General features: G+C 42.0%; 1 protein-coding gene across 1 annotated transcript in view; it reads right to left on the bottom strand.

Moving 5' to 3' along the window:
- Window positions 1–14,471, bottom strand: part of LOC122074453 (vacuolar protein sorting-associated protein 9A-like) — a 27,508-nt gene extending 13,037 nt beyond the window's left edge. Inside the window, exons 1-2 of the mRNA XM_042639262.1 lie at window positions 14,091–14,471; window positions 9,813–9,960 (exon numbers count right to left, since the gene is read on the bottom strand). Coding sequence (XP_042495196.1) covers window positions 9,813–9,960; window positions 14,091–14,182 — 240 coding nt within the window. The 5' untranslated portion in view covers window positions 14,183–14,471. The remainder of the gene's footprint in view (window positions 1–9,812; window positions 9,961–14,090) is intronic.
- Window positions 14,472–14,741: the final 270 nt, after the last annotated feature.

Raw genomic sequence — 14,741 nt, 5'->3', positions numbered from 1 at the left:
GGTTAACTCAAGGGGCTTAGGTAGATAGGACCAAAGAATCTCAACAAACACGATTAAGCATGCAAGATAAAACGAGACTAATAAACAAAGTAGCCAAAAGCAATAATAATCTAGACGGAAAAACACATAAATTCTTACTCAAGTTTCAAATGGGGACATGGGGAAGGGAACAAACGACACACGAATATTAGGTTCAGCACAAATGCATCTAGACACCCAAATTAGATATGCAAACAATCGATAAAATATGCATAAACAAAGGGCAAAGGCAGGCTTCAACGTCAATGGGCTACAATATATAATAGGGATTAATGGAGGTGGGGAGGGTTTAGTTTAATGCTTTACCATACTGCTATTCAGATATGAGGAGAGAAGAAGAGATCAAGGTCCTCCAAAATAAAGAGGTTGTAGTCCACTTTTAGTTGATGAAGATACATCCAGCCGATTGTAGAGAGAGCAGCACCAGCGGAGGGTAAACAACAACCAAGAGTAGTAGCAGCAGTGATGTAATGGCAGCAGTGTATAGCAGCAGCAGTGAGGTAATGGCAGCAGTGTGCAGCAGCAGCAGCAGTATTGTAACGACAGCAGTATGTAGCAGCAGCAGTGAGGTAAAGGCAACAGTGTGCAGCAGCAGCAGTATTGTAACGGCAGTAGTATGTAAAGGCAGCAGGTGTAGCAGCAGTAGTTTTGTAACGGCAGTAATATGTAGCAGCAACAGTGAGGTAAAGGCAGCAGGTGCAGCAGCAGTAGTTTTGTAACGGCAGTAATATGTAGCAGCAGCAGTTTTGTAACGGCAGTAATATGTTGCAGCAACAGTGAGCATTGATTGGTGAGGTCAGCAGTAACAAAACAGCAGCAGAAAAAAAGAAATAAGACTGAAAAGAAAGAGAGGGAGGCGAGACAAGAAAGCAGAGAGAAGAGAGAGCCGAGAGAGTAAGAGAGGGAAGAGGCGAGAAAGAAAAGTGAGAAAACGAGAGAGAGAGAGAACCGTGAGGGGTTTGGGGGTTTGCTCTTGGCCTTTTTTTCAATTAACATTCATTCATTCATTACCTTAACCGTGGCCTAAGCCATTACATAAATATCAATCTAGTTATTAAAAATAAAAAGAGTTAATTGACTAGTAAATAAAGACTTTCTAAAAACTAATCAACCAATAAAGTAGTTTCCTAATTAATTAAAAGATTAACAAGGAAAAGAATATACTACAAATAAACTACTAAACTAATAACTAATGGGGCCCACAAGATCTACCAAAATCTGGAAAGAGAAAGGGGCTTGATCAAGCGTTGGAATGTCTGGATCGAGCTTTCCTTCTTCCTCCCTTTTCTTCTTCTTCTTCTTTCTATTCTTCCAGCCACAAAGATGGTTGCTTCTTCTTCTTCTTGCGCCTGTACACTTTGATGTCCCCATCAACTCTCCCCGGCTTGGAAGAATTCACCTCTGGTGAATTAAAGCTCATGTAATACTCAAGTAGGTCTGGGTTGAGTTGGGCTTCTTGCATTGTGATTCAGGTGTTGTCAATTTCCGGACGTCCATGCCACTTGACCAAGAACTCTCTAGAACCTCCAGTGTGTGTGGACACAATCCTCTCATCAAGGATTTCCTCAACTTCTTCAGTTCTTCTCGTGACCTTAGGCACAGGTGGTAATGAGGTGGGGGGAAGTGGTTGGCTTGGCTCAGAAGTCTCATCAATGTTGAAAGGGAAGTCTTCAAGGTCATCAGGATAGAAAGGGGTAAAGGTAGAGGTACCATGGTATGGGACTAGGTCTTCAACATTGAAAATATTGCTGATCTCCATGCTAGCTGGCAGATCAAGAACATACGTATTGGCACCTATCCTCTTGAGTACCTTGAACGGACCTGTGCTACGAGCATGTAGCTTGCTCGCTTTTCCCCTACCAAAACGTTGCGGCTTGATTCTTACCATCACCATATCGCCCTCTTGAAACTCTTGTAGCCTTCTGTGCACATCTGCCTTCGATTTGTATTGCTCATTACTCAGTGCTATCTGTCTCCTTATACCTGCATGCAAATCATGTATATGCTGAGCAAAATATTCAGCTGACTAGGAGGTCCTAGAACTAGACACGACTGGGATAAGGTCTATGGGTGCCCGAGGCTGGTATCCTGAACCCAGTCTGAGCAACTGGCTGAATTCATGAAAGCCGTTCAAGCCATACAAGAGACACAAGCTGTCCACCTCCAAGCCCTTACCGATAAGTTGGCTGCCCTCGAGACAAGTGCCCAAAATCCTGATGGACGGCAAGGCCGTAACACACTGGCACTGACCCTAGGGGCAGAGGCCCTAACCCTGAGGAAGTAAACGAAAACAACCAGACTAATGGTTATGACCAGATAGGGGATAACTTCCAAGGCCTAAGGCGTGGTAGGGATCAGGGTAGGGGTCGAGGCCCACCGCCAAGACGCCAAACCCAATATGGAGATGATGAGGGCTATGAGCACCATGATAGGGGCTTTGATGTCAGACAGATGATTAAGGTAGATGCCCCTTCCTACGATGGTCAGATTGATGCTAGGATCCTTCTGGATTGGATCAAGCAGATGGATAGGTACTTCGATTTCTATGATATGCCAGAGGAAGTCCGCTACCGATTTGCTAAGTTCAAGCTTATTGGAGCTGCCCAGGACTTCTGGACAAACCTAGAGTACCAGGAGGACCACTTAGGACTAAGCCAATCACCACCTAGGTAGAAATGCAAGAACGGCTCAAGAGGGAATTTTTGCCTATCACTTATAGGCTCCAGTTGTTGAATGAAATGAATACCCTGAAGCAAGGGAAGTTGACCGGGACCGAATACATGAGCAAGTTCAATTAATTGAAAATTAGAAGCCGTATTCGGGAGGATGTTGAGCAGACATTATCCAGATTCCTTACCGGGCTCAACTCCGAAATTCAGTCTCGTATGGCACCCCACAAGGTGCGAGACGTTCCACAGGCCTTCAGGATAGCCCTTGAGGTGGAATCCTCTATGAGAACTTATTCTCAGAGGAAGAGCTTCCAAGCTGGGGAGTCCCAATTTAGAAAACCACCCCAAGGCTCAACTGGATTCCCAAAACCCCCTGCTGCACCACAGCGTCAATTTGACAACAAGGGTAAAGGAATTTTGGGAGAAGCACCCAAGAGTAGTGGGCAACAACAATGTTTCAAGTGTCGTGGGTTTGGTCACTTCTTCAGAGAGTGTCCTGATAGGAATCTTTATGTAGGAGAGCAGACCCTTGAGGAAAGTGACCAAGAGGGTTTTGAGGACCATGAGTATGAGGACTATAGGCCAGATGAGACCATATCTGATGAGGACACCGAGGAGGCCGGTGGCCTCAAGCTCGGCATTGTGCATTGCATGGTTTCATAACCTAAGAGTAGCGATGATTGGCGACGAACTAATATTTTCATCACCTACACATGTCATCAGGGCAAGAACTGTCGCGTCGTCATAGACAGCGGGAGTTGCATGAATGTGGTCACTAAGAGCGTTGTTGCTCGAATGGGCCTCAAACCTGAACCCCACCCCAAGCCTTACAAGGTTGCCTGGGTTGATCAGTCCATCATTCCTGTTAATCTGAGGTGTTTAGTTCCCCTACACTTTGCAGGATATGAGGATCGAATGTGGTGTGATGTCCTAGAGATGGATGTTGCCCACATCATTCTAGGTAGACCCTGGTTATATGACCGGGATGTTACCAATTACGGGAAGTCTAACACCTATGTCTTTGAGTTCAAAGGAAAGAAGATCAGACTGACCCCCATGCCCCTAAGGAAGTTAGGGTTCTGGAACACAAGGGAAGTACATCCAAACACGCCCCCACCAAAACACTCAACATTTTAAATCAACAACAATTTGAAGGAGAGTGTCACGAGTCAAGGGTGATTTATGCTCTAGTTGCCGTACAGAATAATACCGATAGGTCACGCTTATTCACTGAGGCCCCAAGAGAAGTGCAACCCTTGTTGAGGAAATTCGAGAGGCTATTCCCTGAGGAACTACCTGATGAGTTACCGCCGATGCGTGACATCCAACATGCTATTGACTTAGTTCCAGGATCCTCTGCTGAACTTACCCCATTACCGAATGAATCCCAAAAAAACACGTTGAACTCAAACGGCAAGTGGATGAGCTGTTGCAGAAGGGATTCATTAGGGAAAGCCTTAACCCGTGTGTTGTACCTGCCTTGCTCACACCAAAGAAAGATGGCACCTGGTGTATGTGTGTTGATAGTAGGGCCATCAATAAGATCACCATCAAGTATAGGTTCCCTATCCCTAGGCTTGATGACATGTTGGATATGATGGCCAACTCTTCGATCTTTTCGAAGATTGATCTCAAGAGCGGGTACCACCAGATTAGGGTTAGGCCTGGAGATGAGTGGAAGACAACCTTCAAGACGAAGGATGGCCTCTTTGAGTGGTTAGTCATGCCTTTTGGCTTGTCAAATGCACCTAGCACCTTCATGAGGATAATGAATCAAGTGCTTCAACCATTCATTGGCAAATTCCTTGTGGTTTACTTTGATGACATCCTCATCTATAGTAAGACCTTGTCTTCCCACTTGGATCACTTACAGAAGGTTTTTCATGTGCTCTTACAAGAAAAACTCTTTGTCAACCTCAAGAAGTACACCTTCAGGAGTGATCAAGTCATCTTCCTGGGATTCGTTGTGTCAGCTCAGGGAGTATCTGCTGACCCTGAGAAAGTGAGAGCGATTGTAGAGTGGCCTAAGCCAACTAACATTCATGAGGTACGAAGCTTTCATGGTTTAGCCACTTTCTACAGAAGATTCATCTACCGGTTTAGTTCCATTATGTCTCCTATCACCGATTGCATAAAAAAGGAGTTTCAATGGACTAAGAATGCTATGAAGGCCTTTAATGAGATTAAAAAGCTTACGACTGAAGCTCCAGTCCTGCGCCTCCCAGATTTCTCTAAGGTCTTCGAAGTGAATTGCGATGCATCTGGTATTGGGATAGGTGGTGTCCTAGGACAAGAGGGCCACCCTATTGCCTATTTTAGTGAGAAGCTTAATGAAGCTAGGCAACGATATTCCACATACGACAAAGAATTCTATGCGGTTGTCCAATCACTGCGCTATTGGCGACATTACCTTTTACCGCAAGAATTCGTACTATTCTCTGACCACCAAGCTCTGAGATACCTGAGTGCCCAAAAGAAACTCAATCAGAGGCATGCCAAGTGGGTTGAGTTTCTCCAAGAGTACACTTTTGTACTCAAGCACAGACCTGGTGTCAAGAATACTGCTGCAGATGCACTGAGCCGGGTGAACATGTTCCTCAATCGCACCAATGCTAGGAGTCGGGCTAGTGTGCTACTCTAGGCAATGAGTGTAGAGGTTGTAGGGTTCGAACGAGTCAAAGACCAATACCCCACATGTCCTAATTTTAGTGAGCCGTTCACTTCCTTGAGTGAAAGCAACCCAGTCAACCGCTCGGATTACCTACTTAGGGAGGGTTTTCTTTTTAAAGGAAGCAAGTTGTGCATTCCCAAGACTTCACTCCGAGATTTTCTGATCTGGGAATTGCATGTTGGGGGAGTCGCTGGCCATTTCGGTCGAGATAAGACCATCACTCTCGTTGAGGACCGATTCTTTTGGCCAGGACTAAAGACGGATGTTGCTAGAGTTGTGAGTCAGTGTAGGACGTGCCAGACCGCCAAACAACAAAAGCAAAACACGGGATTGTACACTCCCCTACTCATTCCCCATTCCCCTTGGCAGGACCTTAGCATGGACTTCGTGCTTGGTCTACCAAGAACTTCGAGAGGCCATGATTCTGTTTATGTGGTTGTGGACCGCTTCTCGAAGATGGCCATTTCATCCCATGCTCTAAGACCTCCGATGCATCCATAGTAGCCAGACTTTTCTTTAATGAGGTTGTCAAGTACCATGGGTTGCCCCTCACCATAGTGTCCAATAGGGATGTTAAGTTCACTAGTCACTTTTGGAGGACCCTGTGGCGGATGATGGGCACGAAACTCCGTTTCTCCTCAGCTTTCCACCCTCGGACCGATGGCCAAACCAAGGTTGCCAATAGGAGCTTAGGGAATTTATTGCATTGCCTCATAGGAGAACACCTTGCCAGTTGGGATCGAGTCCTTAGCTAGGCCGAGTTTGCATATAATAGTTCTAAGAACCGTACCACTGGTCTGTCCCCCTTTGAGATCTGTTCAGGATACCAGCCTCGAGCACCCATAGACCTTATCCCAGTCGTATCTAGTTCTAGGACCTCCCAGTCAGCCGAATCTTTTGCTCAACATATACATGATTTGCATGCAGGTATAAGGAGACAGATAGCACTGAACAATGAGCAATACAAATCGAAGGCAGATGTGCACAGAAGGCTACAAGAGTTTCAAGAGGGCGATATGGTGATGGTAAGAATCAAGTTGCAACATTTTGTTAGGGGAAAAGCGAGCAAGCTACATGCTCGTAGCACAGGTCCGTTCAAGGTACTCAAGAGGATAGGTGCCAATGCGTATGTTCTTGATCTGCCAGCTAACATGAAGATCAACAATATTTTCAATGTCGAAGACCTAGTCTCATACCATGGTACCTCTACCTTTACCCCTATCTATCCTGATGACCTTGAAGACTTCCCTTTCAACATTGATGAGACTTCTGAGCCAAGCCAACCACTTCCCCCCACCTCATTACCACCTGTGCCTAAGGTCACAAGAAGAACTGAAGAAGTTGAGGAAATCCTTGATGAGAGAATTGTGTCCACACACACTGGAGGTTCTAGAGAGTTCTTGGTCAAGTGGCATGGACGTCCGGAAATTGACAACACCTGGATCACAATGCAAGAAGTCCAACAACTCAACCCAGACCTACTTGAGTATTACATGAGCTTTAATTCACCGGAGGTGAATTCTTCCAAGCCGGGGAGAGTTGATGGGGACATCAAGGTGTATAGTCGAAAGAAGAAGACTCAACCAGATCCATCTTTGTGGTTGAAGGATTAAACAAGAAAGAAGAAGAAAAGAGAAGAAACAAGAAAGAAGAAGGAAAGAGAGGAGTCGAACCAGCCTTCTAGCACTGGGTTCGACCCCACTTGTCCTCCCATTCAGCAGATCTTGTGGACCCCACCAAATCTTATTTGATTATAATACTTTGCTTTAATTCTAGTGTTATTTGATTGTTTTACATAATTAGGAAACTAGGACTTCTTTCTATTGGTCTATTAGGTAGTTTTTTATATCAAGCAATTGAGTTTCTAAATATCTTTTTATTTTTATTTTTGGAAATTTATTCTATTTAAGTGTAAGGCCATTGGCCATTGTTTGCAATTAATGAATAGGAATTGAAAAACAGCCAAGAAGCAAAGCCCCCACCCCTCTCACGATTCTCTCTCTCCTTCAATCTCATCTTTCTCACTTTCTCTCTCGCCTTTTTCCTCTCTTTATTCTCTCGGCTCTCTCTTCTCTCTTCTATCTTCTCTCTTCCCTCTTCTCTCGCCTCCCTCTCTTTTTTTTTCTTTTCATTCTTTTTTTTGTCACTGCTGTTGTTACTCACTGCTACTGCTACACACTGCTGCTGTTACTCACTGCTGCTGCTACTCTCTGCTGTTGTTTACTTTCGGCTGTTGTTTACTCTCTGTTGCTACTAATCTCCTTTCAATGAACGGATTACTGCTGGCTGTACCTGCTGTCCGTGAGTTGCTGAGAGCCCCAACATCATTCACCAAGCTACATCGACAATACTGAGGATCTCTATACAACCGGCTGGACTTGTCTTCATCAACCAAAAGTGGACTGCATCTCTTTATTTTGGAGGACCTTGGTCTCTTCTTTTCTCCTCAGACCTGGACAGCAGCAAGGTAATTCATTAAACTAAACCCTCTCCACCTCCATTAATCCCTATTATATGTTGCAGCCCATTAACATTGAAACCAGCCTTAGCCCTTTGTTTATGCCTATTTTACCCATTGTTTTAAGACGTTTCGTCACTGTTATGTCTCCAAAACCCTTGCTGATTTTCTATTTTAGTTGGTTGCTAGAGGACATTGATTGTTTGCATATCTAATTTGGGTGTCTAGATTGATTTGTGCTGAACCTAACATTCGTATGACGTTTGTTCCCTTCCCCATGTCCCCACTTGAAGCTTAAGTAAGAGTTTATGTGTTTTTCCGTCTAGATTATTATTGTTTTTTGCTACTTTGTTTATTAGTCTCATTTTATTTTGCATGCTTAATCTTGTTTGCTGAGTTTCTTTTTGTCCTATCGACCTAAGTCCCTTGAGTTAACCCTACCTAGTTAGTTAATCTTGTAGGAGACCTAGTCACCTAGGAACCCCCTACATCACAAGGGATTAAACAATCGGCCATAGTCTCTGCAACTAACCCCAATTATTAATCAGTACTGGTTACATGAGCTATAATTGGTCCCAAACTACCCTCCACCACCTCATCCAGATCGCCCTGCAAACAATAATTTGGGCCATGGTGCTCCATACATTTGGAAGATTCGACAAACAGTTATCCGTGACTAGTTGTATTGGTGAAGGAATCCAAAGGCACTGCCTACACACAGAGACCTCGAAGCCAGCATGACATATTGGCTACCAGAAACTTTGCAAGCTGGGGACACCCCAGCCAACTGACTCTGCAGCAGCTGGAGTAACAGAGACAGCAGTAGTGGGATTGGTGAGGATCAAAGGTGCAGATGCAGGGTTTGTGGATCCATTTTTTAGGCTCCCTTCGAAGTCGAAGCTGAGACCTCCTTCATTATCCTCTATTACTTCAGTCTGCTCCGACGAATTCTCAGTTAAAGTTTCCTGAAACCATGAGTTTAGATTTTGTGGATTTGCAAAGCCATTGAGAGAGATTGCGAGAGAAGAAGGAAAAGAGAGAGAGAGAGAGGGAGAGAGAGAGAGAGAGAGATTCAATCTTTACCAACAAAAGGCTCTACAGAATCCTGCGGAGGTTACAAGAGGTTCTCTAGCAGTTTATGTGGAATCAGAACACCAGCGATGATGCAGAGCCAAGATCATCGAGTCACCATCCACCACAAAAGCAACCAAGACCACAATACTACTGCCGACGACACCATTGGGGACTACTTCGGCTCCCTGTCCAAGATCATATTTTACCATAGAACCCAATGACAACCACAAGTTCATTGCCGAGACCGATGATGTTATCCCCGTCATCGTTGGCATTCTTTGCAGTTTGCAATGACACCATCCACCTTTTGTTGGACCAAGATAAACCGGTTATAGTTGGTTTTTCGGCCCTTTAATGGTTCCAGTTGTCTCAGCCATTGTTGGTGTGGACCCAGCGGTTTATCAGAGCTCCAAGCTGAACCAATTACAATAATTTTTACCAAACCCCCAAACTGAAACCGAACCACCTAATAATGAATCCGTCAGTTCCGATCGAATTTTGGCTCCGGCTCAGAATTCACACCTTTATCCATACCTGCACCCATGTTTCACCCGGCCAATACAGGTGCTTTCACTTAAATGCAGGGTACAGTTACCACAATGTAAAATTTCAGGTGGAACTTTATCGAAAAGTAGCACATTGAGTAATACCATGAAACCATTCTCCCTATAAAATTTCCCCATCTTATATTACTTGGATACAGACGGAAATAATTCAAACTAATTGAACAAAATTAAACTAACCAAATAAGCCTCAATATGAAAAACCACCAGAATAGTAATCGAAGATTCAAGACTCAATGAGCAAGAATGGAAGTACGAAGTGAGTACCCAAAAAGAAATATATAATAGTAAGTATATAAGATGAGTAACCTTATATGTTAAGGCATAGCATCACTTACCTCAATGGCACAGTCAATTTCTTCCTCGGAGGCACCAGACCATAATGGATGATCCCTGATAGAAGTCTCCATTGTTGAAAGGAAATCTTGTAGCCTTTTGCCATCATTTTCAGAGTTGACAGCATGAAATGAAAAGGATACAATAAAGCTGCATTGAAAATGCCATTGACTTATTACAAAATACAATCACGATGTAGAAACAACTCCAAGAAAAGTACATTACGAAATAGAAAGACACTGCAGAAACATCAACAAAATGAGTAACAACAAACTGAAGTGTGTATAGAGATGGGTAAGATGGCAACAAATAATATTTTCAGTATATATATTCTCAATGCCATAGCAGACTTTTAGACTTTGATATTCTAAATAAATGCAACTTTCTGAAAGGAAGAAGAAATCAATTCAAAGAGCCAGCAGCCAGCTCAATGATTATTTGTCTAACAAAATGAACATAATTACAAGGGGGAATTTCTGTTACCATGGAAGCAAGAAGTCTTCATTGTGGATGAAAGCCAACAGGCCCCTAAACCACTCCAGTCCAATTTCTTAGGGGCACAAACCAATACCCACCATGCCCAATGCCTGAGCTGCTAAAGGATATCCTGTCCTCTTTTTCTTTTTCCCTCTTTATTTTTTGGATAGATGATATTCTTTTCAATTTCAGCTTTGGCTCAACCATCTGGGAGAAATCTAACAGGAAAAGAGTTTAGAATCACTAGTAGGTCATTTGATGGTACCTACTCCAGAAACCTAGGCTAGACTCTTGAGCAAACAGACACACCTAAAGAAAATAATGATCCACCACCAACTTGTTGATACCCTTACAAATCATCTCAAGAAACTGACAATTTCCATTAAAGACAATTGCTTATGTCCAGCAATATGTGTCATCAGTTTCATAGATTGTAGTTTGCTCATAGAGAAAATGTAGACCAGATTTCCATCGTCATGCAGTTTCATCCTCTGGCTGCTTGTACATATAAATATTCTTCCAAGAGCAGCAGGCCAACATTAGCTTCTCAGAATAGAAATATGTTAAAACTTTCTACAAAGGTTGCAATTAGTTTGACTTAATGAGCGGTAAGAGAAGGCAAAGGAAAATATGAACGTTCATGTATAGACCACAAGTCACTAGGGGTCTATTATGATAAAGTGACAGCATCGTATCAGTGAGTAGGTACTGGCTGCAATTGTTTCTTCTTAGAAATGATGAATGACATATCTCAACCAAGTTAAGAAGTTCATGACAGCAAAAATTTTTAATTACAGTTTTTCTTTTATATAAATAACAATTTTCTTTTGAATTACAGATTTTACTAATAATAGAAGAGGACAAGTAGATTACAACCAATGAGAGAATATATTAGTACAACACAAATAGAGACATGCAAGTATGTAACAATGGTAGCTGATGCAAGGGTGTATAGGTCCGCCTAGTCCGACATTTTTCTGATGATGACTCTAATTACATTCCTCCTTTCAAGAGAATAAGGAGGTCCAGCTATAACCAGTCATGATCATATCAGTCGCAAGGATATTCATAGCTTCACTTTGGAAGAGTTAAGTGGTGAATGGAAAATCAATAATTTCTATTAAGCTCGCAAAACACTCCAAAATCTCCAGTTCAAAAGATCAGCAAATTTATATGGTGGGTTTCTATTTAGGGTATTTTATTCTGTTTCTTTTTAGGAAATTATTTATAGTCGGGTATCCTTGTAACATCAAAAAGTAGGGAGCAGTAGTCTTTAATTATTAATCTTTTTTAGTGGGGTGGATCTGTTATTTAGAGTAGAGTTTCTTTTAGTAGGCTAGCAGAATAAGTTTGTTTTGATTTCTTTCTATAAAAGCAATTTTCTCATTCATACTTGTAGCCGAAGTTTTGGCACACCTAGATAATGGAATTGAGTTTCCCTTGGAGAAGGCTTCTTTCTCTCACTTGCTCTTGTAGTTGTTGCTGTGGAGATCCCCACTTCAGCCGTAGCTGACAAGAAGGTACTTGGTCGCAGCTGACTCATTAGCTCCTTGTTTCCATTGAATTAAACCCCCCCCCTTACAGATTTCAGTTTCCAAACATAAGTTTTCAAATCTATAAAAACAAGATGTATTACAAGAAAACAGATTTAGTAGTGGCATTTTTGGATTAAAGATCAGTTTTGATTTATGATAAATATATGCTACAAGAAGCTACAGTAACTTTGATGAGTTCTAAAAATTTTATTTGAAGAAAGGTAAGAGAATTTTTAAATATTTTCTAAGACTCTCTTGGGGTTGAAGGTGGTTTACGAGATGCTAGGGTTAGAACTAAACCCTAAAGTTTCATCATGTTTGGAGTTGCAAAAAAATCTCAGTAATTTTTTTATTGAACTTTGATCTATCCTGGTACCGTTCATCAGGGGGAATTCTTACAATTAAAGTCACTGTTCTTTGAAGTTTGTGAGCCCAACACCCACAGGATAGTTGTGTTATTAAATAAGGTCCTACATCAGCAGGGCTGACAAAGTAATTGGAAAAGGCCCTGTGCATAGCATCACTTACATATCCCTCCCTTGCAATCTCATCCATTGTGAAATTCCAAGACCTGTTCATCCACTGGGATACATCCCAACCATCGAACAGAGATCTAGCCTGCCTAATAAGATGCCCTGTCTGTAATGGTGAAGGGGATACCTTTTCAGTCCTTCCCGACAGCTGCTTGTGATTTGCAACCATTGCCATATTTTATAACCCAACCACCCTCCCTCACAGAGAGTTTAACCCAAGATGTACCTTTGAAAAGGTTATTGTCCTTTGCTTTCTAAGTATGCTATAATATCTCCTCTTTCAGGTAGAGTTGTGGAGACATCTGAACATGGAAAATTTTACATGCCGAATTCTCCAAATAAGCAGTAAACTGTCAATGAAACCTAAAATAAAATCTTTGAGAATGACATCATTTCATTCTGTTCACACATAGGATGTGACATCGAAATTTCCATCTAAAATGGAGATACCTCAGGAGTGGTAATGAGTTCATTTATTGAATATTTTAAAGTCAGTTCATCATCAATTATGCATATGCCCACAATAAAATCCCAAGTGTATGTTCACACGGTTCACATAACATTCCACTGTGGAGACATTATGAAATGCTAAAAACCTTTGTGAGGGTCTCATAGGAGGAAGATGCACAAGCAGCAATCATTTCTACAGCCAGAAAGAAAGTTTCCGAACAAAAATAAAAAATTTAACGGGGAGGTGACCGATGGGTCTGGGCTCATCTTTGCCAAAAAATTAGAATGCGAAGAAGAGCTATGAGCCAGAAGAATTTGATGAGACAAATACATGTAATGAGGTTTCAATGTTTTATATTATGATCTGGCGGAAAGTACTGAGCTTGAAGAGCATGCATTCCATTAGCATCAGAAAAAAAGGTAAGAGAATTAATTCTTCCAAATCCAGCAATGTTAAAGAAACCACCAAGGAAGCCTCAACTGAGATCTTTATCCCGAATGTTTGTTTTTCTCCAACATTTAAGCCAGTGATCCAGACAACCAAAACATATCTGCTTCGTTGGCCTTGTTGCAATCAGAGAAGCTTCGCAGGTATTATAGTTTGGTTATTAAAACATTTAAAGCAATCCAGCTTGTTAAACCAGATTGACGTAGAAAAGAGAAAAATCAGAAGCTATCGCAAGTATCATGGTTTGGTTATTAAAACATTTAAATCAATCCAGCTTTTGTAAACCAGACCGACGTAGAAACGAGAAAAATCAGAGAAGCTATCGCGAGTATCATGGTTTGGTTATTAAAACATTTGAAGCAATCAAGGTTTGTAAACCAGATTGACGTAGAAACGAGAAAAATCAACACGCCTTTCTACATTGGCATTGTTAAACCCTAAAACACAATCAAATCAAATCCTACCGGTAGCATCATCTATCAAATCCCAGAACCGGACACTGTCCGCAATTTCACGTTCATGTTATAATTTAAAGTCATGTCAACTCCGCAGAAGAAAAAGAAAAACTCAAAATAATAGACGATCGATCGTCAGCGAGACTGAATTGGATAAACCTGAACTTTTCGAAACCTTTGAAATCATACACCAACTCCATATCCACAAAAAATCAAGAATAGACCAACAATCTCGGAACAGATCGACCATAAATGCAAAGTCACCACATCTTAAGCAGAAAAAACAAAAGACTCAGAGAAAGCTCAGACAATAGAATGGAGAAATAAAACGAGCTTCAAGGGCAATCGAATTTGAAAGTAAAAGAACAGAGAATTGGAGTACCTTTTGATAGAGCGAACGAGATCAACCGCAGCAGGATGACGCATTCGATCGAGGAAATCATAGAACGGGAGCGAACGAGAAGAAGAATCCATAGAGCTTAGCTTGACCTAGATTAAACCAAAACCAGAAGCAGAGCCACGACAACCATATATGTCTCTTTCTGTGTCTCGAATTAGGGAAACAAGAGAAGCTGAGTCTCCATTTATATAATTGAAATAAAGCTCTCATGGAGGGTTAGTCTTTAGAGTACAAAGCGAGAGAACGATGGCGAGAGAGAGAGGGGTCTTGGTTGGAATGTTAGGTTAGCGCGCGTGCGAGAGGAGAGGAGAGGAGGAGTAAGCCCTACCGCACGAAGAACAAGGAGAGGAGCTCAGCCTCTGAGGACATCAAATCATGTGAAAGACTCGATTCTTTCCTTTTTCTTGCTCGAGGACAATTGAGTCTGTTAAAAATCACTTATTACGTTACAGTTGGTTTAGTTTAATCCTTCCCTCGCGCTAAAAACCTGTTCTCTAGATTTGCGCTTATACGTGGAATAAGGGGGCCAATTTGAAGTGGCCTTGGGCTACTTTTGGTTGGAGGGTGGAAATGGACCACATCTTCTCTAAACTCCTCTGTTTTGTGTATGATAATCGCATCTAAGGATTTTGA

The sequence above is a fragment of the Macadamia integrifolia genome, chromosome 3 (genome assembly GCF_013358625.1).
Source record: "Macadamia integrifolia cultivar HAES 741 chromosome 3, SCU_Mint_v3, whole genome shotgun sequence".
Classification (NCBI taxonomy): Eukaryota; Viridiplantae; Streptophyta; class Magnoliopsida; order Proteales; family Proteaceae; genus Macadamia; species Macadamia integrifolia.
Note: the sequence above shows the minus strand (reverse complement) of the source record. Positions and strands in the feature narration are given on the sequence as shown.